This window comes from Bos mutus, chromosome 13, assembly GCF_027580195.1.
Source record: "Bos mutus isolate GX-2022 chromosome 13, NWIPB_WYAK_1.1, whole genome shotgun sequence".
Taxonomy (NCBI): Eukaryota; Metazoa; Chordata; class Mammalia; order Artiodactyla; family Bovidae; genus Bos; species Bos mutus.
In genome coordinates this window covers 58,318,424-58,345,614 of record NC_091629.1, presented here as the reverse complement: position 1 = coordinate 58,345,614, position 27,191 = coordinate 58,318,424, and the positions used below count along the sequence as shown (strand labels likewise).

General features: G+C 44.3%; 1 protein-coding gene across 1 annotated transcript in view; it reads right to left on the bottom strand.

The window, feature by feature from the left end:
* LOC102266908 (uncharacterized) overlaps positions 1 to 27,191 on the bottom strand; it is an 85,975-nt gene that overhangs the window by 8,924 nt on the left and 49,860 nt on the right. The window contains 3 exon segments of the mRNA XM_070382034.1: positions 4,270 to 4,427; positions 20,010 to 20,205; positions 24,303 to 24,386. Of these exon segments, the coding sequence (XP_070238135.1) occupies positions 4,270 to 4,427; positions 20,010 to 20,205; positions 24,303 to 24,386 (438 nt within the window).

The following is a 27,191-nucleotide window of genomic DNA, read 5'->3' as shown; positions in this document are numbered from 1 at the left end:
AGGAAACTGCAAATGAAGTTTCCTTGTATGTTGCCCCAGCACACAAGCATGTGGGTGGCCTCATCAGGACAAGCTTGTCAGGTCACAAGCCATTTGATACGCTACTGATTTGCTAGGAACTTGAGAATACAGATAACTGGTAAGAGTTTCTGGGAGACGTGTCCTACTTTCACTACTTACCTCTCCCCAAGCCTCATGTGAGCCCTCAAATCACAGGGGAAGGTGAATCTGGTTTTTTTCCTGACATGAAATACATGGTTTCTCCACAAACACCATCCAGTTCCCAACACTCAAGGGGTGAACCACAGTCAGCTGACTTCTAATACCGTATCTGTGGAGTTAGTGCTGATTCCACAGGTTGAGGGATCAATATTGTCCTGACTTCAGATATCAGCCATGTGTTCTCGAGTCACTCATGCTCTTGACCAAGTGACTAAAAGTGGGAGTTTCCATGACCCCACCTCCATGCTCAATAACAATAGAACAGGAGAACGAGCTCAGGAAGACTCTTATTGTTCTAAGGTTAAGGTACAGGATAAAACTCAGGAACCACGAACTGGAGGAGATGTTTAGGGCAAAGGAGGAGTGGAGGTGGGTGGAGCCTCCATGTCCTGGTGAGCACAGCACTCTCACATCACCACCACTGGTTTCTACTTCATAAGCTCTCTGAGCCTATATTGATGGATATTTTTTTTGAGGTTTCACTTAATAGACGTATTTATTAAATCATTGGCCAGTGGTGACCAATTTCAATCTCAGATCCCTCCCTTCTTCCCACAAGTAGAGAAAGTTCAAACCCTTACTCATTGTTTGAGGCAATCCTTTTATTTCATCGAATCCCATTCCTTTAAGAAGCTCGGCAACTATAAAAGACAAAAATTCCAACATTTTCATGAGTCTTGGACCATGAATCAGGAAGGGATCAAACATGGATAATAAAATGATAGTCAAAAGTGGACAAGGGAAAAGGCCTGGAGATTTTGCTAATATTGTATCAGCCTTGGTCCCATGAACCAGCTATAAAAGGGCTGTGTTTCATTCTTTCCCTGCAGTTACTCTGCTCAGGGGTCCCAGGTCTTTCTGATTAATTTTTATAATAGAGGGATAATCATTATTTGACACATAAATATACTTTCTGGCCCCAAGGAAGTAGGTAGAGGGATTTTTTCAAATGTACATATTGTGGTGGAAAATGACCAAATTGGCCATGGCATGCAAATAAACTCTTTATGCCTGGTAATATGTTCAAAGAATCCATGTAGCATGTACCTGCTGTTCAGATGAGGAAACTGTGGATGACTTGTCCCAGAACACACAGCATGTGGGTGGCAGGATTGGGACAAGAAATTGCCCTGTTTCAACTCATTTGCTATATTACACTATTCTGCCAGGAACTCTGAAAATATTGATAATTTGTGAGAGTTTCTGGGTGCAGTATTTTCATTACTCCCCTTCCCAAGACTCTCGCCAGCTCCCAAGCACAGGGAAAGTGAGTCTGGGTTACCCTGACACCAAATATGTGGTGTCTCCTGTAAGAAATCCAATACTCCAAACACCCACTAAATGTACAACAAGTCAATTTACTTCTGATATGAACTGAAGAAGTTAGCACAGATTCTGCATGTTGAGGGCTCAAAGTTGTCCTCAGTTCAGATGACAGCGAAGTGGTAGTGATTTGATAAAGTATACAAAACACAAAAGTTTCATTACCCCACTCCATGTTCAATAACTCAGTAAATCTGATGACCAAACTCAGGAAGACCACTCAAATGCGGATCTCACATTATTATAAAGGATAAATCTAGGCACAGCAAAATGAGTGAGATGTGCAAGGCAAAGTGGAAGTGGAGGTGTGGGGAGTCTCCACACCCTAGAGAACACAGAGCCCTCAAATCACTGCCATGTGTTGCCACTCGAAAAGCTCCCTGAATGCCCACATTCATGGATTTGTATTGAGGTTTCACTAAACAGGTGTATTGACTGAATCATTGGCCAGTGGTGACTGTTCTCAATCTTAGTGCCCTCTCCTCTCCCCAGAGGTGCAAGAAGTTCAAACCTATAACCATAGCATCCATGAAAGCTGAAATCAGATCTGTTACTGAACGCTTCTCAAGTCTCCTTCCATGGCTTGTCTCCAGACCTACGAAAGACAGGAAATTCCAGGAGTTTCAAGAGGCCTGGCCCATGAACCAGGGCAAGGATCAAATATACATTATAAAATGATAGCAGTTAACAAGGGATAGGACAAATGTGGATAATAAAATCATAGTCAAAAGAGGACAAAGGAAAGGTCCCGACTGCTGCTGCTGCTAAGTCACTTCAGTCGTGTCCGACTCTGTGTGACCCCATAGATGGCAGCCCACCAGGCTCCCCCGTCCCTGGGATTCTCCAGGCAAGAACACTGGAGTGGGTTGCCATTTCCTTCTCCAGACTTTACTAATATTGTATCAGCCTTGGTCCCAGGGGCAAATCTACACAGGGCTGTGTTTCTTGTTTTCTCTGCAGCGGCTCTGCTTATTCATCAGGCCTTCTGGTTGTTTTTCATATTAGAGGAATAATCATCATTTGAACCTAAATATCTTTCTTGCCCAAAGCAAGTAGGTAGAGAAATTGTTTTCAGATTAACACATCTTGGTGGAAAATGCACAGAATTCACCATGAAATGTGAGCCAACTCTTTATATTCATAACTGGTAATGTGTTCAAAACCCCATACAACATGTACCCCTCTTCAGATGAGAAAATTGCAGATGACTTACCCACGTGGCATGTGGGTGGTAGGGCCAGAACAAGATACTATCCTGTTGCAACCCATTTGATACACTACCTGATTCTACCAGGAGTTCTGAAAATACAGATAAGTGAGAACAGTTTCTGGGTGCAATGTCCTACTTTCATTACTCCTGCTTTCGAAGCATCACCTGAATCCCTAAATCACAGTGAATCTGGGTTTTTCTCTGACAACAAATATCTGGTATCTTTACCTACAGCAACCAGTTTTCCAAACACCCACTGGGTATCCAGCAAATCAGTTTACTTCTGATTTGAAATCTATGGAGTTAATGCAGATTCTGCAGGTTGAGGGCTCAAGACCATCCTCAGTTCAGATGCCAGCCATGAGGTTCAGAGTCACTCATGCTTGTGATCAAATAGGGAAAATCGGGGTATCCATGACCTCACTTTCAAATTCAACAGCACCATGGAACTGCCGGATAAATTTTGGAAAATGCCTTGCTAACTATTCCCAAATTAATATACAAAATATAACTCAAGCAAGTAGAATGGAGGAAATTTATACGGCAGAGAGGGAGGGAGGTGTGTCCAGCCTCTGTGCCCTAGTGAGCAGAGCACCCTCATGTCATCTTCGTGTACTCACCAATCCACAAGCCCTCTGAGACTAGTATTTATGTATTTCTTTCTAGGGTTCACTAAACACCCGTACTGGTTGGATCATTTGCCTTTGGTGATTAATGCCACTCTCAGTTCCCTCCCCTGTGCTCAGAGGTGCTAGAATGAGAGGTGGTGAAAACTGTAACCTCAAAATGGATATTTGAGGTTTCTTGGAGATCAACTGCATCTTGAGGTTACCTTGAGTCGCATTTTTTACTCTGTCTATAAGGTCAGTAAATTCCAAGAATTTTTAGGAGGCCTGGACCATTAACCAAGAGAAGGATCAAATATGCAACTTTCTATTACTACACTACAGTGAGGTTCAGGGACAAGGTAGGGACCAGGGATAGAGAGTCTTAGAAATGGGGTCCCTGATCTGGTAGACTTGGGTGGGATATATACATATTTAATATAAAATTTTAATATATATCCTTATGAGAATCATGATGCCAATGGAGACAAAAGTTTGCAAATTCAGACTTCCCTGGTGGTCCAGGGGATAAGAATTGGTCTGCCAATTCAGGGGACATGAGTTTGATTCCTGGTTTAGGAAGATTCCACATGCCTTGGGGCAACTAAGCAGGTGATCTGCAACTACTGAGCCCAGATGTCTAGAGTCCCTGATCTGCAACAAGAGAAGCCACCACGATGAGAAGCCCACACACCACAATGAGAACGTAACCCTGTAACTAGAGAATATTCTCTCTTAGGCAGGAAGACCAATGCTGCCAAAACCAGCCAGACAAACAAAAATCCTGGCCAATGTGACAGGAGAAATCCAGAGAGGGTTGGCAGCACCCACCTAACACCTGCCCTCCCCATTCCATGGACTTCCATCATTTCCCCAGAACCTGTAGAGGAGAGGTGAGCCTGGACCTACCTTGGTCCTGGGTATGGTGTTCATACACCGGAGTGCTGTCCACCAGGATAACCAGGAGGAAGAGAAGGGCTGCAGAGAGGCAGAGCTGGTTCATCTTGGTGGCCTTGCAGGAGGGCTCCTGAGGATGCTGGGGACGGACTGAGCTTCTAATATCCTGGCTGAGGGGTGGGATCAGGCAATGAGGAGGGGAGTGGGGAAGGGGAGGAGCTGGGTCAGTCTTGTTTATTGCAAAATCTCCCTCCAAGGCATGCCTCCTGCTTCTGTCTGCAGGGGCCAAATGTCCAGGAACAGCAGTTCTCAGACTTGCCTATGCCTATGGTCTCATGGAGACACAGATTGTGATCAGGCAGATGCAGTTTTGTCCAATATGATCCCTCAGGGAGCATCTCAGCACCTACAGTAGTGCATGGCACACGATGTATGGTCAATGGGTAGATGAGAGCAAATCACAAGACATGTGAGTGAAAAGTAGTGTGTTAGCCCAGGTCCTCCTTTTCAGCCTCGTGTAGGTGTCATCACATCTGGGCCTCCATGCCCTGACCCCCCTCACCTACCTCAGATGACAGGTGTGACACAGGTCACCTTCCTACAATCACTGCCCCAGCTTCTCCACTGGATGGACATTTGCCCTTCACCAGGCACTGGTCCGGGCAGGGACTTAGCTGGAAAGGTGATTTCGCTCTGGCACATAAGCCTGTTTATGCATTGAAAAAGCAATAAGGGGAGGGGACAGAGGGGAACCTGTGAGCTGAACATGTCTCCACAGCATAACCAATAGCTGCTCCTCACGTGGTTTCACCAACAGGAGAGCTGCCTGCCTAATTGGACTTCAGGGGACCTTGGATGATCACCTGGAGTCACCCCCCTTACTCCTGCTCTCTCCCTCAGTGGTTTTGGGGTCAGATAACCTCAGTGTGGGAGCCACCTCTGCATTTTCCTAACTTTATTCCTGAGGATTTAAATCTCCTAGAATCCCGTGTCTTCAGGTATCACGTGAGATCCGCGCTGCCCACATCATGTGGTTGCTGTGGGATCAACGGATGCAACAGGCATATATTCCACAGGCATATATTCCTTCTCCTTGAGAAGTCAATGTCCTTTGCAGTGTTAGTAATAACAGTAATGAGTAATTACTCCAGGTAAAACTTAAATTCTTCATTGTGGCAGGCATTATGCTAAGCACCTGACAAATATAACTCATCTAATCCTCAAAAATCTTTAAAGGGGAGAAACTGTTAATATGTCCTCATGTTACCTAGGAAGTACCTGAGATAAAAGAAATAAAGCAATTTCCTTAGCTCATAACTTGTAGAGAGAGGGTTGGACCCAAAGATCTGACTTTAAGAGTCTGTGCACATGCGCTCTGCTGCATTGCAAGCTGTAAATTACTGTGCACATGTGAGGGGTGTTGCTGCTGTTTAGGCGCCCAGTCATGTCCAGCTCTCTGAGACCCCATGGACTGCAGCCCATCGTCTACCCCTCTACAGTGCTGCCTCCTGTCTTAGCCCAGGCCCTGATAGCACCACTGTGGGTCAGGATAGTCCTCCCCCATCTTGACATTGTTCTTCTTTGCTTTGAAGCTGACAAATACAAAGGACTCAAAGATCCCAGACTTGGTTATTTTAGCCTTGCAGGGATCTGTGTATGGAGACTGCAGGCAGAAGTCAGGCCACAGGGTTGTAAAGATGGGAGGATCTTGGTCAAATAGAGGATGGTAATCACTGTTTGGTCTACCAGGTGAACAACTGAAACCACCAGTCTGTTTGCAATAGAGATGGTCGGGGTGCAGAGGGTGAATGTGGAAAGGCCCTTTGATATCCTTCTGTCCAGGGCATTATTACCAATGTTGTTAGGCATCACAGAGACAAGATAATGCTGCAAATAATTACATATTGTTGCTGAATATCTATAGATTAATTGGCATAATGCCTCTGACTAGCTCCAAAAGAACAAAAATAGAGGATACATATTAGGAATGTTCTCCATATGTTGGTAATGATTAGAGCTGAAAATGGTCTGTGGGTTTATAATACTATTTTCTGGATGTATATGATAGGAACTTTTCACCATTACCAAATAAAGTGTGAAGTTGGATAACCAACAAGACCTATTGTATAGCACATGCAAAGCCTCTCAGTGTTGTGTGGCATGTTTGATGGGAGGAGAGTTTAGGGGAGAATGGATACGTGTATATGTATGGCTGAGTCCCTTTGCTGACCACCTGAAACTATCACAATATTGTTAATTGATTACACTCCAATACAAATAAAGAGTTAAAAGAAAAAGTGGGAAGGCATTATGCTGTACTAGAGAAATGCATGGAAGAAGAGCCACCAGTGTGTTCACTTTCGTTACATCATGGGAGCTGGAATAATGGCGTATTGAGGCAATATCGACACTGTGACGTATATAAGAGATTTCCTGCTCTCCCTGCACTTGCCTCTGCAGGGTAGAAGCTCATTTGCCACTCAGTGTTCTGATGAATTTCATAACAGAAATGATCATGATTTGATACATAAGTTTTTTTAGAGGGGTAAAGAAATGTAGGTATACAAGTCTTTTGGAGTAAAACATTCTGGTGGAAAATGGACACCATTGACCACAAATGTGCAAACTTTTTGTACTCAGGACTGGTGATCCTTTCAAAAAATTCATGTAACTGGGTCCCCATGTTCAGGTGAGGAAACTGTAGATGACTTGCCCCAGGACACAAAGCATTTGAGTGTTAGGATCAGGATAAGTCACAACCTGTTTAATCAATACCTTATTCTGCCAACTATTCTGACAATGCAGAGAATAGGGAAGGGGTTCTGAGTGCTCTGCCCCACATAATATAATCGCAGAGCCCTGACCCTCATAGTAGACACAAATGGTAGAGAAGAGTCAGTTTGAGATTTGTCCCTGATTCCAAACATGCAGGGTCTCCACCAACAGTACCCAGTTCTCTCAAACCCACTGGGCATCTAGGAGTCAATTCACTTCTGACACTAAATCCACAGAGGTGACCCAGATCTCACAAGGGAGGGCTTGGTCTCTGAGGACTGTCACACCTTCAAGTGTTGATAACAAATCCTGCTGTCATTTACGTGTGTGACCAACTGGCTGTAAACTCAGAGGTTCCATGACCCATCTGCCGTATTATTTATTAGAAACCCTCACAGAACTCAGAAAAGCCCTTTACTTACTGCCCCAAGTTATTATAAAGCATAAAACTCAGGGAAAGCCAAATGGAGGAGAAGTGTAGGATAAATAGAGAGTTGGAGATGCTGAGCCTCCAGGCCCTCTTAGGGTTCTCTCTGCTCTCAATCTCTTGATGAGATCATCTCCTCTGAAGCTCTCTGAACCAAATGTTCATGTATGTTAATTGAGGGTTGGAAGTAGGAAAGTTGATTGAATCTTTGGCCACTGGTGATTAAACTCAGTATCTGTCCCCTCTCCTGTTCCCAGAGGGAATAGGGGTTAATAGTTTAAACCCTCTAATTACCTGATGGTGTGTTCTGGAGTCCAGTCCCATCCAGACTCTATCTCAGGTCCCATCCTTCACTCATCTCATGATTTTGAATATACCGAAAATTCCCAATGTTTCAGGGGTCCTGGGGCATGAACAGAGACAGGGATCAAATTTGCAACTTGTTATGACACTACAGTAGGTACAAGGCAGGGACCAGGACTAGGATCTCGGTTATGAGGTCCCTGATCTGCTAGAGTCAAGTAGGATTTTGTTGTTGTTGTTGTTTACACTAAACACATAATTATACCTTTTGAGATCAAGAAATGTTCCTGCATTAAAAATGCCTAATTTACCAGAAGAAATCCAGAGAGGCTTTGCTGCAGCCACTTGTAACCCCCTACTCTCTCCCCTCAACTCCTGTCTCGCCACCTGTGCTTTTGGGGTCAGAGGACCTCAGTTTGTGTCCCAGTTCTGCCTTTTCCTAACTGTGTGATCTGTGGCCTGCAATTTCCTCGTTTTCATTTGTTACATGAGATCATGCTGCTGACATCGTGGGGTTGTTTTGAAAGCAGTGTCTATGGCCTCCATAGACATATATATTCTTTTCCCAGCAAAGCCAAAGTCCTTTGAAATAATAATAATGGGTAATTATGATAGTTAACACTAACTCTTTTGACCAGAGAGTCAAATAATGGCAAGGTGGGGTGGAAAAGGGGCTAGACCTGGGTAAGGTCACTCACTGAAGCAAGAAGGCTTTCAGTTACCTCTAAGAAAGAAGGAGACCTGTTTGGAAGAGACACCATGACTCCACTATGACACTCGGGGAACTTCCTGATGGTGAACTTCATCCTATTTTTCCCTTTATTTACTATAGTTGACAGCACATTTAAAGAGCAGCAGGAGCCGAGGAGACTAAAACTCGATTTGGTTCTAGACGATTAGCCTTGTTCTGTGGTGTTCAAAGCACATTAGTGAGTAATCAACATGATTTTCAAAAGTAACTGAGTCTGGCGATTTCTTAATGCAGACACCATCATTCTCTTTTACAAAAAAAAGAATCTGTGTTTCCAGGAGATGAAATGACTTGCCCAAGACCACACAGCAGCACAATGAGTTACTTAAGCAAATCTCTTTTCATTAATACCAAGTCATTATCCCACTCTTGTTGTTGTTTAGTCCCTAAGTCCTCTCTGACTCTTTTTGTGACCCCATGGACTATAGCCCTCCAGGCTCCTCTGTCTGTGGGATTTCTCAAGCAAGAATACTGGAGTGGATTGCCATTCCCTACTCCAGGGCATCTCCCCAATCCAGGGGTCTAACCTGCTCTCCTGCATTGGCAGGCAGGCCCTTACCCGTGATGGGGTAAAGGCCGTTACCTCCTGAGGGATGCCCTCAGGAGAAGTTTGTTGTTATTCAGTTGCTAAGTCATGTTCCACTCTTTGGGACCCCATGGGCTGCAGCATTCCAGGCTTCCCTGTCCTTCACTGTCTCCAGGAATTTGCTCAAACTCATGTTCATTGAAACAATGATGCCATCCCACATCTCATCCTCTGTTGTCCCCTTCTCCTCTTGCTTTCCATCTTTCCCAGCATCAGGGTCTTTTCCAATGAGTCAGCTCTTCAAATCAGGTGGCCAAAGTATTGAAACTTCAGCTTCAGCATCAGTCCTTCCAATGTGTATTCAGGGTCGATTTCCTTTATCATTGACTGATTTGATCTCCTTGCTGTTCAAGGGACTCTGAAGAGTCTTCTCCAGCACCACAATTTGAAAGCATCAATTCTTTCGCACTCAGCCTTCTTTAAGGTCCAACTCTCACATCCATACAGGACTACTGGAAAAATAGTCATAGCTTTGAATATATGACCTTTGTTGGCAAAGTGATGTCGCTGGTTTTTAATATGCTGTCTAGGTTTGCCATAGCTTTTCTTCCAAGGAGCAAGCAAGTGTCTTTTAATTCCATGGCTGCAGTCTCTGTCTGCATTGATTTTGGAGCTCAGGAGAATAAAGTCTGTTACTGTTTCCATTTTTTCCTCATTTATTTGCCATGAAGTGATGGGACCAGATGACATTGTCTTAGTTCTCTGAATGTTGAGTTTTAAGCCAGATTTTTCACTTTCCTCTTTCACCCTCATCAAGAGGCTCATTGATTCTTCTTCATTTTCTGCCTTAGAGTGGTATCATCTGCATATCTGGGGTTGTTGATATTTCTCTGGGGAATCTTAATTCCAGCTTGTGATTCATCCAGCCCAGCATTTCGCATGATGTACTCTGCATATAAGTTAAATAAGGAGAGTGACAATATACAGCCTTGACGCATTCCTTTCCCAATTTTGCACCAGTCTGTTAGTCAATGTCTGGTTCTTACTGTAGCTTCTTGTGGATTGCCATTTCCTTCTTGTGTGCAGGTATCTCAAAGATATATGAAGTGTTTTCCACAGTTTCCTGTGATCCATATAGTTGAAGACTTTAGCATTATCAATGAAGTGGAAGTAGATAGATGTTTTTCTGGAAATCTCTTGCTTTTTATACGACCCAAAGGATGTTTGCAGTTTGCTCTCTGGTTCCTCTTCCTTTTCTAAATCCAGCTTGCACATCAGGAAGTTCTCAGTTCACATATTGCTAAAGCCAAACTTGAAGGATTTTGAGCATTACCTTGCTAGCAAGTGAAATGAGCACAATGTATGGTCATTTGAACATTCTTTGGCATTTCCCTTCCTTGTGGTTGGGATGCAAATTGACATTTTCCAGTTCTGTGGCCACTGTAGAGTTTTCCAAATTTGCTGACATATTGAGTGTAGCACTTTAACAGCATCATCTCTTAGGATTTTAAACAGCTTAGCTGGAATTCCATCACCTCCACTAGCTTAGTTCATAGTAATACTTCCTAAGACCCACTTGAATTCACACTCCAAGAAAAGGTAGCTTGTTCTTATTTATCAACCTTATGAGTGAAGTATCATTATTCCTATTCTGGGGCTTCCCAAGTGGCTCAAGACACTCTTCTGTCACAATCCACTTAATCAAGTACCCGATTCTTTCAGAAATTCTGATGATGCAGAGAACTGGAAAGGGGTTCTGAGTTCTCTGCCCCACATAATATAGTCCCAGAGCCCCTGACCCTCACACCAGGCACAAATGGGAGAGAAGAGTTCCAGAATCGAAATATGCAGGGTCTCTGCCAACAGCAACCAGTTCCACAATACCCACTGAAATTCTAGGAGTCAAGTCACTTCTATCTAAATCCCTAGAGGTGACCCAGACCCCGCAAGGTGAGGGCTCTATTTCTGAGGATGGCTACATTTCAAGTGTTGATCACAAGTCCTGTGATCATTTATACAAATGACCAATGAATATAAATTCAGAGGTTATATGACCCACTTCCACATTCAATAACGTATTAGAATCACTCACAGAACTCAGGAAAGCCCTTTACTTAGTGCTCTCAGTTATTATAAAGCATAAAGAAATGTAGATGTGTAGGGAAAATGGGGACTTGAGGGTGCCGAACCTCCAAGTCCTCTCAGGACTTTTCCCTCTCACAATCTCTTGAAATGTTCACTTCCCTTGAGGCTCTCTGAACCCAGTATTTAGGGTTTTAATTGAAGATTGGATGTAGGCAATTTGATAGAATCATTGGCCATTGGTGACTGAACTCAGTATCAGTGGCCTCTCCTCTCCCCAGAGGGACTGAGAGTTGATAGTTCTAACCCTCTAAGCACCTGAAGGTATGTTCTGGAGTCCAGTCCCATCCGGACGCTATCTAGGTTTCCATCCTAGACTTATCTCATGACTTACAGTTAGACAGTAATTTCCAAGAGTCTCAGGAAGCCTGGGCATGAATGAGGTCAGAAAACAAACGTGGATCTTGTGATTCCACTACACTGATGTGTACACAGAAGATTGTGTCCAGGAAGGAAGTTTCAGTGATGGGGTCCCTCATCTGCTAGAGTTAGTTGGGATACTTTTGTTTAAAAACTGAACACATAGTAATACCTTTTAAGAGTCAAAAATTGTTCATGGAGTTATACTGCCCACTTCCCAGAAGATATCCAGAGATGGTTGGCAGCACTCACCCCACCCATGCAACCCAACCCCTTCCATAGACTCCCCTCATCCCCCACCTCCAGAGAGGAGAGAGGACAGACTTGCCCGGGGCCTGGTTGCTAGTTTCACACCCTGGTATACCGGCCACAAGGCTGCCCAGGAGGGCGAGATGGGTTGCCAAAAAGCAGAGCTGGCTTATCTCCATGGCCTGGTAGGTGGGCTCGTGAGGAAAGATGGCAGCTGACTGAGCTTCTCACACCCCAGTTCAGTGACTGGAAGAGAGACAAGGAGGGGAGTGAGGAAGAGAAGGGCTGGGGTCAGCACTGTACAGTGTGTACTCCCCCACTACCCACTGTCCTGGTTCAGCCTGCTGGGGAAAATTGTCCAGTATTAGCGCTGCTTAAACTCGACTTTGCTTGTGGGTCTCACGGAAACATGTTTTGTAGTTGTACAGGTGGAACTTTGCCCAATATGGTCACCCAGGGAGGATCCTAGCACCTAGAGCAGTGCACGGCATGAGTGGACAATCGGTGAGTGGATGAGAGCAAATCACAGGATGAATAAGTGAACAGCAGTGTATGAGCTCAGGTCCTCCTTTTTAGCCTCCTGTAGGATTCATCACATCTGGTCATCACGTCTGGATATCAATTACTTCCCCCCACACACCCTCACGTAGCTCAGAAGACCAGTGTGAAACAGACACCTTCCTGCATCCATTGCTACAGCTTCTCTACTGGATGGAGACCTGCTCTTTACCTTGCTGTTCCCTGTAGGAACTTAGCTGTGAAGGTGATGTCCTGCTGGGGCAACAACCCTGTTTTCTGTTTCAAATAAGGAGTAAGGGAAGGGGGCAGAGGGTAGGGATGGAGCTGAACACGTCTCCACAGCCTGACCACCTGTCCTCCTTCACCTGGTTTCATAAACAGGACAGATGCCTGCCTGAGTGGACTTCAGGGGACCTTGGAAGATTTCCTGCAACCACCCACTTCCTCCTCCTCTCTGTCCCAGTTGATTTTTGGGGTCACACGGCCTCCTTTTTATGACCGACTCTGCCTTTTGCCATCTTCGTGTCTACAGATGGAAATCTCCCAGAGTTCTCCTGTCTTCAGGTGTCAGGTGAGGTCAGCGCTGCCCACATCACGGGGTTGCTATGGAAGCAATGGACACAGCAGACATATGTTCCTTCTTCCTGAGAAGTCCGAGTCCTTTGTACTATTAATAATAAAAGTATGAGTAATCACAACAGATAAAATGTAAATTCTTTTATATGTCAGTCATTATCCAAGCACCTGACACATATTTACACATTTAATTCTCAGAAACTCTAAATGAGGGGATGAAGAAGTATTGATAATTCCTCATATTATAGAGGAGGAACCTGAGCTACACAAATAATGTAAGTTGGTTACAGTCATCGAGTGGAGAGAGAGGTTTTGAACCCAGGAATCTGGCTGCAGAGTTTGTGCACATGCACTCTGCTGCATTGATAGCTGTTATCTACAGGGGAGGTGTGAGGGGTGACACACCCACAGTCTCTTCACTCACTCCTGTATATTCACTCCCAGTTACAATCACGTAGCACTAGCCTCCCTCTGCACTCAGACAAGCATTTTCCACTCATGTGCATGCATGCAGGCACACACACACACACACACCCTGTGCTCCACTCCAGGCTCAAGGAGGAGGGAGCTGGGCTCAGTGCCCAGAAGCCCCAGGAGCAAGTCCATCCAAATGTCAAACAGGCACAGAGCTGGGTGATGAGCTGCAGAGGACGCAGGGGGCTGCCTTCCTGCACAGACACCCTTTCCCTGGAGAAGGGCAGGAGCTCTCAATAACGAGCTGCCCCAGGACAGAAGGGCATCAGTAGCCAGTAACTCACCAAACAAGCCGCTGTGAGTGGAGGGTCTACTCTCTCCTGAGACATATCACATGGATGATTTCATTTAGCCTCATGTCCATCCTACAGCATCTGAGATTCTCATCCCGCTGTGTCAAGGAGAAAGCAGAGGCTCAGAGGTGAAGCCACTTGCCCAGGACACAAACCTGCAGACGGTACAATGAGGATTCTAGTTGGGGAGGCCCTCTGCCGCTTCTCCTCTTCCTGCCTCAGTCTCTGCATCTGAGACCAAGGAGTAGAAGAGACTCCCCTTAATATCAGAAGCTCCTCTTTTCTCCCCCTGCCATCTGTCTTTTTCTCCCAGTGTCCTCCGCTCATGTTCCCCCCTCACTCTGGTCCAAGTTAGAGACCTCAAGATCTGCGAGCCCCCTGATGGGCCAGTTCTCCCTCCCTCTCCCCGTTCCCTGCTCACGGAAGTGTGTTCTCTAATTAGAAACAGTCCTGGCCCCTGCAGGCCTCTTTACAGAAATTACAGGACAGGAACAAAGCTACAGCTGACTTCTGGATGAAGACAAGTGATCTAACCCTCTGGGACCCCAGATCATATCTCTGTTTCTTTTTTTCTCAGTATCTCCTTCTGAAAAATGACAATCTAGGATTCCATGCTATCTAAGGCTGCATCTTCAAATGGATGGAATGATCTTGGGGCAGACAGAACATATTTAGATATTTGAGATGCTGTGCCCTCTGAGAGGTACATTCATATTCAAGTAATAGGTAACCATTGTCTCACTACATGATAAAACAGCACCTCAATTTTTGGATCACATAGTATGTTTCTTAAAGATTATTATCGGGATTAAACAGAAGAGCATAAACCAGAGGTTGCAAAACTGGCTAGAATATATGTATGGTGAGCCCACAGAGTATATTTTACCATTTTAAACATTTATACAATTTCACAAAGGAAATTTTCATATTAAAAAAAATCATATGAATGCTGGAAAAAGTTAACAAACTGACATCACAGTCCTATAATTTAACAAGAGCCAAGGAGACAGAAATGGCAACCCATTCCAGTATTCTTGCCTGGAGAAACCCATGGACAGAGGAGCCTGGTGGGCTACAGTCCACGGGGTCGCAAAGAGTCGGACACGACTGAGCGACTTCACTTCACTTTCACTTAAGGGTCTATCTAAAACTTGCATAAGCATCAGAATCCCTTAGCCATTTGGTCAAACAGATTTGAGATCTTCATCCCCAGAGTTTTGATTCAGGAGTACAGGTTGGGACCTGAGTAGCTGCATCAACAAGGTTCCCCAGGTGCTGAGGGTGCTGCTCAAAGGACCACACTTTGAAACCCATATGGTAAACTAAAGAGAGTGGCTCTGCTCTCAGGAGGGGAGCATCTCTCCAGTTTCCATACTCACCGCCATTCTTTATGGTCCCCAGGCTTCCATTTATATTACTCACATGTCCTGGAGGGCATTTAAACTTGTGACCTGTCACGTGGGCTCACAGTAAGTATTGAAAAAGAGATAGCTTATTCTTCTTTAACAATCTTATCACCTAAGTATTATTATCCTTTTTTAGAGATGGAGACACGGAACTACAGCTACGGAAAAGTGACTTGCTAGAAAGACAAACTGCTGAAAATCAGGAGGAAGACACTTGCCTGTTAGTCAAGTGTCTCCTGTTAGTCAGTGTCACTAATACACAAGCATACAAACACCACCCAGGCAAACCTGTTTGATATTAACACAGATGACGCATCAAAGATTTTGGACATGACTTCATGAATGTCAATTATATTTACAAGATTATGAGGTGGTCCCAGCCTTTCTGGCAGCATCCAGGCAGCCACGTTCCCAAGGCTCTCGAAGTGCTGCTGGGTGGAGGATGAAGGTTGGGATGTAGAGACAAAGAAGATTGCAGCAAGAATCATGAATTCACATCCCAAGCTCTACTCTCACTGCAGTCACGGGGAGCTTTTCTCCTGCACTGTTTCCATCCTTACTTCTATATTTATGGACTGTATCCTATGTGCCTGGAACTGTGCATGATTCTAGGGATAAAGGGAAGTCATATTCTCACGGTGCTTAGAGCCAACTGGATGAGACAGGAGTAAAGCAAGTAGTCCTATGGGAGAGGAAAGAGGCAGATTTCTGCTGAAGAAGGTAGGGTTGAGAAGCAAGAGGGAAAGGCTGAATATTATCACAAGCAGCCAGAGCTCAGCTCCTTGGACTTCAACCTCTCAGAGAAGCCCAGTTCCCACGGCCTCTGCAAAAGGAGTGGAACTTGCTGATTGAATCTCTGAAGCCCCAGACCTGTGTACCTGGACAGGACCTAAACCTTCCTAGAAATGAGCAACCACAGTGCTCTCAGGATCACAATGGCCCCCAAGAAGGAAGTAATTTGTAATTATTTAAGGAAGGAGTTTTAATTCCTACCTTCTACTTTTCCCTGCCCCGACACCTCAAGGAAAGGAGAGGGTTTGGAGAGTGAATCTATCACAAATGGCTAAAGATTTAATGAATCATGATTGAGATGAAGCCTCCACCGAAACCTCAACAGAGCACATTATTCATGTTTTTCTAGTGAACTGAGATCGACCCAGGAAACAATGTGGGTACAACACTCCATCGTGGCTCACTGGACCACTGCAGCAGCCTGCCCAGGGACCTCTGTCTTTGCCCTTCACCCCTTAGAGGTCATTCTTCAGCTGCAGCTGCAGGATTCTGTTTCAAAGTGAATCCTAGCCTATGTCCCCATGACCAATCCCTCAGTGACTCTGGTTTTCTGAGTCAGATCCTGATTCTTAAAGTTCTAAAAGGTTCTCCATGATCTGTCCCCATAGCTTCTCTGTCTGATTCCCTTCCGCTTCACTCCCCCTTAATCCACTCGGCTCCAGTCACCCTGGTCCTATCTGCCTCTCAAACACACTAAGCACATTTTTTGACAGACTCTGCTCAATGCCTCAGAGAAGGCAATGGCACCCCACTCCAATATTCTTGCCTGGAAAATCCCATGGATGGAGAAGCCTGGTAGGCTGCAGACCATGGGGTCGCTAGAGTCAGACACGACTGAGCGATTTCACTTTCACTTTTCACTTTCACTTTTCATGCATTGGAGAAGGAAATGGCAACCCACTCCAGTGTTCTTGCCTGGAGAATCCCAGGGACAGGGGCCTGGTGGGCTGCTGTCTATGAGGTTGCACAGAGTCGGACATGACTAAAGTGACGCAGCAGGCAGCAGCAGCAGCAGCTCAATGCCTCTTTATCACAGAGGGTTTCCCTGACTCTCTACCACCTTCTGAATTCCCATCACTCCCTTTCTTCATGACTCTCATCAAGACCTAGCATAGGATTTTCCCATTTTTATTGTCTGTCTCCCTCCTAGAAAGATATATTATTCTTATTTACTGTATTTTGTTTACAGCTATTTCCCTAATCAAGAAACTATGCTCTTGAAACCAAAAGGATAAATTTTGATAAATATTTATAAGTAAATGACTCTCCTATTTAATACTCATGCTAAGTGCCCCATCATTGAAGAGAGTGGATAAAGTAAAATTCCTGTGAGTCTCTATGAAGGTGAGCCCTGTCTATAATTATGCATGTAGCTGTCATTGATATCATTATAGGAAAATAAAATATAGTCTGATAGGGGAGCAAGAGGAAGAACATTGAGTCTTGACTAACATCGTACCAGTGTGGAAAAAGCAGTCTTGACCCCACAAGCAAACTCAAGGAAGTACTGCATCTTGCTCTGCCTACAGTTAACTTTGGAGGGAGTAGCCCTCATAATCAACAAAAGAGTCTGAAATTCAGTACTTGAGTGCAACTTCAAAAATGACAGCTGTTCTTGGGTCGTTTCCAAGGCAAGCCATTCAACATCACAGTAATTCAAGTCTATCCCCATACCACCGATGCTGAAGATACTGAAGTTGATCGGTTCTATGAAGACATAGAAGAACTCTGATAACTAACAACAACAACAAAAAAATGTTCTATTCATCATTGGAGATTGGAATTCAAAAGTAGGAAGTCAAAAGATACTTGGAGTAACAGGCAAGTCTGGCCTTGAGGAACAAAATGAAACAAGGCAACTAGCTGAATTCTGCCAAGAGAACGCATGGTCACAGCCAATACCCTTTTTCAACAACACAATAGACGGTTTTACACATGGACATCACCAAATGGTCAACACTGAAATCAAATCAGTTTCGTTCTTTGTAGCTGAAGATGGAGAAACTGTGTACAGTCAGTAAAAACAAGACCTGAAACTGACTGTGGCTCAGATCATCAGAGTCTTATAACAAAATTTAGGCTTAAACTAAAGAAAGCGAGAAAACTACTAGGCCAACCAAGTATGACTTAAATCCAATCCACTGTGAATATATAATGGAGGTAACAAACAGATTCAAAGGATTAGAACTTGTGAACAGTGTGCCTGAAGACTTGTGTTTGGAGGTCCATAATACTGTACAGGAGGCAACAAACAAAACTATTCCAAAGAAAAAGAAAAGCAAGAAGACAAAGTGGAATATTTCAGTGGTCTCTTGCTGGAAACATTGATAAGTACAAGTCTTATCATTATTTATACTAAAGAAAGCAAAGCTCAGAGATGTTGAGAATTTGCCCAAGACTGGAAAGATATGAAAAACAGCACCAACACCCTGTGTGTTCTCATTTATTCAAATACTAATACTACTACTTGTGGAGGTCTCCGTGACAAACTTTACTAGTCTGTGGTGAAACAGATACTGTCTGTTTCCAAAGTTGCCTTCATTCTAAATCTTCCCAGAAGCAGAGCAGGAAAGCATCATCAAAGTCCCTTTGCTTGGAAGAGTCAGACCTGCTATGTTAGGCACTGAATACAGCAGCTAAGTGCCATCTCTACACCTCCATTTCCTCCCTTGATGAATTCTTAGCATGATTAATGGAAAAACGTAGGCAAAATGCTAACACAGAGCCAGGGATACTAAACAGTAGTTGACCTTTCTTTACCTGAAGTATGAACCCTCCTCCCCACACGTGACCTCAGGGAATCAGATATCTTAGATAAGTGGACAACTGAGTCTCATACCCATTCTCCTTCTGAGAGTCAGGAGGACAATCTGCTCCCCAGTTTGAGATTAAAAGTAACAAGGAAAAGTTGTCAAGTTGATGTGAATATCTCTCAGGGTTCTCTGTAGCTTGTGATGATATTAAGGAGTCGATGATGGTATAATGGGTTTGCTTCCTATACCCAATAGGGCACGGTCTCTGGAAAGGGGAATGGGAGGTGCCCACTGTCTGCAGAACAGTTAGGAGGACCACCATTTCCATGGACACTATTTGTTAAGGTTTGTAATTATAAACAACAGACTCCAGTCAATTTAATTTTAAATATACATTTATTGAAATATAAACCATAGTGTTTGAAGCTACAGAAATGAAAATTGCAACATCGTTGTGTGGAAAAGGGGCTTTTTTAAACCAAACTCTTCTCTCATTACTGATGTGGAGAACTGGATGCTGGAAATTCCACCTTGGCCACCCACAAGGAGAACAGTGATGGTGGGGACTGGGATGAAGGTGAAGATGCCTTGAGGACTGGGGTGAAAACAAAAATCCTGTGTTACACCGCAGGCTCTGAAGTTACTCTGGTCATGAGGGATGTGCTTCTACATTCCTTCCTACTTTCTTCAAATAACTATAAACTGTCTCATTGGTGTCAGGAACTGGGTGAAGTGCTAGGGGTAAAGGGAAGACGTGCTCTCATGGTGCTGAGAACCAGCTGGATGAGACAGAATTAGACACGTTGACCAATGGAGGAAAGGAAAAGGCAGGCTCTGCTAAGGATGGTTGGGGAGAGAAGGACTGTGAGGAGGCTGAAGAGGTTCAGATGCAGCCACAGCCCAGTCCTGCAGGGGCCCTCCTCGGACTTGAGAGTTCCTGAATCCACTCTTGCATGTCCTCTGCAAAAAGAAAGGAACTTGTTGAGGGCCATCAGTGTAGCCCCAGACCTAGACAATGGTCAACTTAATAGATCCCATATTTTCAAATAAATATGGAACCACATTCCTGAATCATGAACAAGAAGGAAGTGAATTTTCCAAGACTATGTAGGGCACCCAGAAGCACTGCAGACCTGCCCTGAAGGGTGGCTGAATCAGTGTCCCCAACTGAGAAAGAGGAGCATGTGATCAGGCTCAGATGACCACAAAGAGGCATCAGAGGTTGACCTTCTGCCATCCTCTCCCTGGAGAACTCACTCAGTGTGGTTTCACAGGACACTGCAGCCTCTCCTCCTGGCAGCAGCGAGGAGGAAGACACTGTGCAGGGTGAATGGTGTGTGGCCCCCCTGAGCTCCGCCCCTTTCCCCAGCCCTTCCCCTCCTCCTGTGCCTTGGCCCCTGTCTTACCACGGGGACCCTGCCTCTTGAGAGCAGGTCTTCAGGCAGTCCTCTAACTTTTCGAAGTTGTTTCCATTTCCTTCACAGCCATCATACACAAACTGCTCACAGAGGCCGGTCTGGGCATTGTAGAAGTACCTGGTCATCACGGCATTGCAGCCACCTGTTACTTTAGGCTCCAGGCAGAGGGCAGGCTTAGAAGCTGCTGGAAAGAGAGGGGCAATGGCTCGTTATCAGGATGGTCATCAAGCTCCATACAAAGACAACAGCTAAAACCCCTAGTTTGTTTGCCATTGAGAATGTTAAGGTTGTGGAGGAATGCCAGATTGAAAAGACTATTTGAAAACCTCCTTTCTGGGACAGAATCATGAATGTTGCTAGCGGTGACATGATGTAGTAATCATATACAAACGTATATCTCCTCATGCAGTCTTCTAAGGAAGTTTGGTATAATGCATTTGAATAGTCTTAAATCATCTGTGAGACTTCCAAGGTGGTCCAGTGGTTAAGAATCTGGCTTCCAATACTGGAGTCATAGGTTCAATCCTTTCTCAGGAAACTATACTCTCCAATGCTGTAGACACTAAGGCAGCAGGGCATAAATTCTTTATATTCATGATTGTTAACCTGTTCAAAGAATCCATATTTCCCCTCTTCAGATGAGGAAACTGCAGATAACTTTCCCCAGGAACAGAGCATGCAGGTGGTAGATTCAGGACAAATTGCTGATGTCACAACCCATCTAATACAATACCTAATTCTACCAGGAATTCGGAAAATACAGCGCACTTGTAAGAGTATCTGGAGTCAGTCCTATGCTCATTACTTCCTTGTACCCAAGGTAACATAAGCCCCCAGCCACAGGCCAGAGCGAGCCTGGGTTTCTCCTAACACAAATCTGTGATGTCTCTGCTGCTGCTGCTGCTGCTAAGTTGCTTCAGTTGTGTCCGACTCTGTGTGACCCCAGAGACCACAGCCCACCAGGGAATTCTACCATCAACGAATTCCCCAACATCCACTGGGCGTCCCCTATTGAAATGATGTCTGATTTGAAATTCAAGCAGTTAGTGCAGACCCCAAAGGTTAAGCACTCATGACTGTCCCCAGTTTAGTGCTGGACACGTGGTCCCTACTTACTTTGGCTTGTGACCCAATGGATAAAATGGGGAAGTCCATGAACTCACCTCCATGTTCAATAACTGATGGTTACTTATGACCAAACTGAGGAAAACACTTACTTGTTGTTCTCAGATAATACACATGAAGCATTCACAAACAGTGAAATGGAGGAGACATGTAGGGCAAAGGGGGCGTGGAGGTGTGCCGAGCCTCCATTTCTTTGTGAGAACTGCACCCTCACAATCGTATTCACCACCCAGAAAACTCTGAACCTATGTACTTATTCACTGTTGAGGTTCCAAGAAATGGGCATATTTATTGAATCATTGGTCACTGGTGATTGATCTGAATCTCTGTGTCCTTCACTCTTCCCCGAGGTGCAGAAACTACAAACCTTTATTCTCCTCGTTGAGTGCTGAGTATTCAATCTTGAGTGTTTGGTATTCCTCTAGTGTATGGTTATTGAATTGTATTCCAGAAATCATCACCTGACCTATGAAAGAGAGTACGTATTAAGAGTTTCAGGAGGCCTGCTTCATGAAACAAGAAATGGATCAAACATGGACAAGATAGAAATGGTCAAAAGACAATAAGATAAAGGGCCTGGAGACTTTTGTAATATTGTCTCACCCTCATCCCACATCCTACCACACAAGGGCTTTGTTTCTGGTTTCCCTGCAGTTGCCCTCTTCCGTGGTTCAACGTCTTTTGATTAACTTTAATAATACAGGAATAAACATTATTTGATAAAGAAATATTTTTACTTGGCCAAAGCAAGTAGGTAGGTAGAGAAATTATTTCAGAGTCACACATTATGGTGGAAAATGGACAAATCTGGCAATGACAAGTGAACAGTCTTTCCATTCATAACTCATCACCTATTTGAAGAACTCATGGAATGTTTCCCCTGTTCAGATGAGGAAAGTGCAGATGACGTGCCCCAGCATACAAGCATGCGGGTGGCCTAGTCAGGACAAGACACAGCCATGTCCCAACCCATGTGATACACTACTGATTGGCTAGGAACTCAAAAATACAGAGAACTGGTGAGATTTTCCAGGTCCAGGGTCTTATTTTCTCTATTCACCTCTCCCCAAGCCTTGCATGAGCCCTCAAATCACAGGAGAGGGTGGGTCTGGGATTTTCCTGACACCAAATACATGGTTTTTCCACCAACCATGGAAACCAGCAGCCAAGGGATAGACCACTGTCAATTGACTTCTGATACCATATCTGTGGAGTTAGTGCCAATGCCACAGGTTGAGGTACCAAGACTGCCCTGACTTCAGATGCAGCCATGTGGGCTCACCTTATCATGCTCTGATCAAGAGACTGAAAGTTGAACTTTCCATGACCCCAACTCCATGCCCAAAAACTCAATCGAACCAGCCACCAAACTCAGGAAACCTCTTACTCACTGTCCTCACTTTAAGGTAGAGGATAAAATCAGGAACAGTGAAATGGAGGAGATCTTTAGGGCATGGGAGGAGTGGAGGTGAATGGGGCTTCCATGCCCTCCTGAGCAAAACACCCTCCCCTCAGGACCATTTGCTCTCCCCTCACTATTTATAGATTTTTTACTGAAGTTTCACTCAATAGGCATAAGTATTGAATTGTCAGCCAGTGGTGACTGATCTCAGTCTCAGTGCCCTCCCTCTCCCCAGAGGTGCAGAAAGTTCTAACCTTTAATTGCTTTATTGATTATTTCAGCCAATCCAGTTAGTATACTGGTTCCCTTTTTGACAATCTTGGTACCTATAAGAAAAGATTTCAAATTTTTCAGTAATATTGGACCATGAATTAGGACAAGTTTCAAACATGGAAAATAAAATCATAGGCAAAAGTGGACAAAGGAAAAGGCTTGGAAATTTTGCTAATTTGTACCAGCCTTGGTCCAGGAGCCCAAGGAAGCAGGTAGAGAGATCTTTTCATGAATCTACCCTGGTGGAAAATGACCAAACTTGGCCATGAAATGAGAATAAGCTGTTTAGTTTTTTGATTGCTAAATTTTCAAAGAACTCATTTACCACTGATCTACTGGAGGGATTGGGGGCAGGAGGAAAAGGGGACGACAGAGGATGGGATGGCTGGATGGGATCACGGACTCAGTGGACGTGAGTTTGAGTGAACTCCGGGAGTTGGTGATGGACAGGGAGGCCTGGCGTGCTGCAATTCATGGGGTCGCAAAGAGCCGGACATGACTGAGCGACTGAACTGAACTGACTGTTCAGATGAGGACTATAGATGACTTGCCTGAGGACTCATGGCATGAGGGTGATACGGTCCAAGTAAGACACTTCTTTCTCAAAACCCACTTGATACACTATCCTATTCAGGCAGGAACTCTGAACATATGGATAAATGCTGAGAGCCTCTGGGTGCAGTGTCCTACTTTCATTACTCCCCTGTCCCCAGGACTCACCTGAGCTCCCAAAGCACAGGGAGACTGAGTCTGGTTTTCCCTGACACCAAATCTGTGGTGTCTCTAGAAACAACATGCCATTTGCAGAAGGAAATGGTAACCCACTCCAGTATTCTTGCCTGGAGAATCCCAGGGACAGAGGAGCCTGGTGGGCTGCCCTCTATGGGGTCGCACAGAGTCTGACACAATGGAAGAGACTTAGCAGCAGCAGCAGAAACAACATGCAATTCCTCCAAATACCCACTGGGTGTCCAACAGGGCCATTTAACTCTGACAGCAAATCCAGGGAGTTAGTATAGAGTGTGTAAATTGAGGGCTCAGAACAGTCCTCATTTCAGATGCCAGCCATGTTATCCTGAGTCACTCCTGATTTGACAAAGTGTCTAAAATTGGGAAGTTCCATCACCCCACTCCATGTTCAATAACTCAGTAAATCTGATGACCATACTGAAGATGACCACTCCATATGGATGTCACGCTATCATAAAGGATAAATCTAGGCACAGCGAAATGAGTGAGAGGTGCAGGGCAAAGTGGAAGTGGAGGTGTGGGGAGCCTCCATGTCCTAGAGAACACATCACCTCATCACATCTTCACATCACCACCATGTGTTACCACCCCAAACGCTCTCTGAATATCCATATTAATGGATTCTTATAGACGTTTCTTTAAATAGGCATTTTGATTGAATTCATAGGGCGGTGGTGCCTGTTCTCAAATCAGTACCCTCTCCTCTCCCCAGAGTTGCAGAAAGTTCACACCTGTAGCCACACCGTCGATGATACTTGTAACCACATCTATGACTGAACGCTTCTCAGGTCCCCTTCTACGGCTTGTCTCCACACCTATGAACAAAAGTAAATTCCAACAGTTTCAGGAAGCCTGGGACATGAACCAAGTAAGGATCAAATATGCAAATAAAATAGTAGTCAAAACTGGAGAAGGAAAGGAACAATTATGGATAATAAAATGGTAGTCAAAAAGGGACATGGGCAAAGACATGAAAACTTTCCTAATAATGTCTCAGCTTTGGAATCAAGAGTCATTCAATAAGGGCTCTTTGCTACATTCCTGGCAGAACATCAACCCACGTTTTTCTAATTATTTTTCATGAAAGAGGAATTCTCATTATTTGACATCTAAATGTTCTTTCTTGCCCAAAGTAAAAGGTTAAAGACATGCTTTTAGATTAACACATCTTGGCAGAACATGCACAAAATTCACAATGAAATATTTATGCACCGTTGAGGTCTCAAGAAATAGGCTCATTGATTGAATCGCTGGTCATTAATCAGAATTTCAGTGTCCTTCCCTCTTTCCTGAGGTGCAGAATCTACAAACCTGTATTATCCTCAATGAGTGTTGAGTATTCAATATTGAGTTTTGGCAATTCCTCTAGTGTATGGTTATCAAATTGTATTCTGGAAATCATCACCTGACCTATGAAAGAGAATAAATTTCAAGAGTTTCAGGAGGCCTGGTCCATGAAACAGGAAAAGGATCAAACATGGATAAGAAAATGACAGTCAAAAGACAACAAGGGAAAGGGCCTGGAGACTTTGGTTATATTGTATCAGCCTTGCTCCCACAGGCTATCCCACAAGGGCTGTTTTTCTTGTTTCACTGCTCTGCGCTGCTGCATGATTCAACCTCTTTTTATTATTTTAGTAATATAGGAATAAACATTATTTGATAAAGTAATATTTTAACTTGGCCAAAGCAAGTAGGTACGTAGAGAAATTTTTTCAGATCAACACTTTGTGGTGAAAAATGGACAAATCTGGTTGTGACATGTGAATAAAGTCTTTCAATTCACGACTCTTCATCTATTCGAAGAACTCATGGAACATGTTTCCCCTGTTCTGATGAGGAACCTGCAGATGACTTGCCCAGGATACAGGCCTGTGAGTCCTGGTCAGGAATAGATACTTCTATGTCACAACCCATTTGATATACTATTGATTGGCTTGGAACTCGAAAATACAGAAAATTAGTGAGAGTTTCCAGGTCCTGGGTCTCACTTTCTCTACTCACCTCTCCCCAGGCCTCACGTGAGGCCTCAAATCACAGGGAGGGTGAGCCTGGGTTTTTCCTGACACCAAATACGTGGATTTTCCACCAACCATCCAGTGTCCAACAGCCAAGGGGCAGACCACTGTCAGTTAACATCTGATACCATATCTGTGGAGTTAGTGCCAATGCCACAGATTGAGTTATCAAGACTGCTCTGACTTCAGATGCCAGCCATGTGGACTCGTGTTATCATGTTTCTGACCAAGAGACTGAAACTTGAAATTTCCATGGCCCCAACGCCATGCTCAAAAAGTCTGAACCAGGGACCAAACTCAGGAAACCTGTTATTCACTGTCCTCACATTAAGGTACAGCATAAGATCAGAAACAGTGAAATGGAGATGTTTAGGGTATGGGAGAAGTGGAGGTAGGTGGAGCATCCATGCCTTCCTGAGCAGAACACCCTCACCTCAGGACCATTTGCTTTGCCCTCATAAGCTCTTTGATCCAATATTTATGGATTTGTGCTGAGGTTTCACTCAACAGCCGTAAGTATTGAATCATCAGCCAGTGGTACTGATCTCAGTCTTAGCGCCCTCCCCTCTCCCCATAGGTGCAGAAAGTTCAAACCTCTAATTGCTTTATTGATTATTTCAGCCAATCCTGTTAGTATACTGGCTCCCTTTGTGACAATCTTGGTACCTATGAAAGAAAAGATTTCAAAATTTTCAGCAATATTGGACCATGAACCAAGACAAGTTTCAAATATGGAAAATAAAATCATAGGCAGAAGTGGACAAATGAAAAGGCTTGGAGATTTGCTAATATTGTACCAGCCTTTGTCACACAACCCCAAGGAAGCAGGTAGTGAAATCTTTTCATGAATCTCTTCTGGTGGAAAATGACCAAACTTTGCCATGAAATGAAAAAAATCTGTTTAGTTTTATGGCTGCTAAATTTCAAAAGACTCACTTAGCCTGATCTACTGTTCAGATGAGGACTATAGATGACTTGACTGAGGACACATGCCATGAGGGTGATAGGGTCCAAACAAGATATTTCCCTGCCAAAACCCAATTGATATACTATCCTCGTCTGTCAGGAACTCTGAACATATCAATAAATGCTGAGAGCTTCTGGGTGCAGTGTCCTACTTTCATTACTCCCCCAAGGTTAGTGAGTAACTTTCATTACTCCCCAGGATTCATCTAAGCTTCCAAAGCACAGGGAGAATGAGTCTGGGCTTCCCTGACACCAAATCTGTGGTCTCTAGAAACAACATGCAATTCCTCCAAACACCCACTGGGTGTCCAACAAGGCCATTTAATTCTGACAGCAAATCCATGGGGTTAGTATAGATTGTGTAAGTTGAGGGCTCAGAACTGTCCTCAGCTCAGATGCCAGCCATGTTATCCCGAGTCACCCCTGATTTGATAAAGTGTCTAAAACTGGGAAGTTCCACTACCCCACTCCATGTTCAGTAACTCAGTAAATCTGATGACCATACTCAGGAAGACCACTCGAATTGGAGTGTCGCATTATCAAAAAGAATACATCCTGGCACAGCGAAACGAGTGAGAAGTTCAGCGCAAAGTGGAAGTTGAGGTGTGAGGAGCCTCCATGCCCTAGAGAGCACAG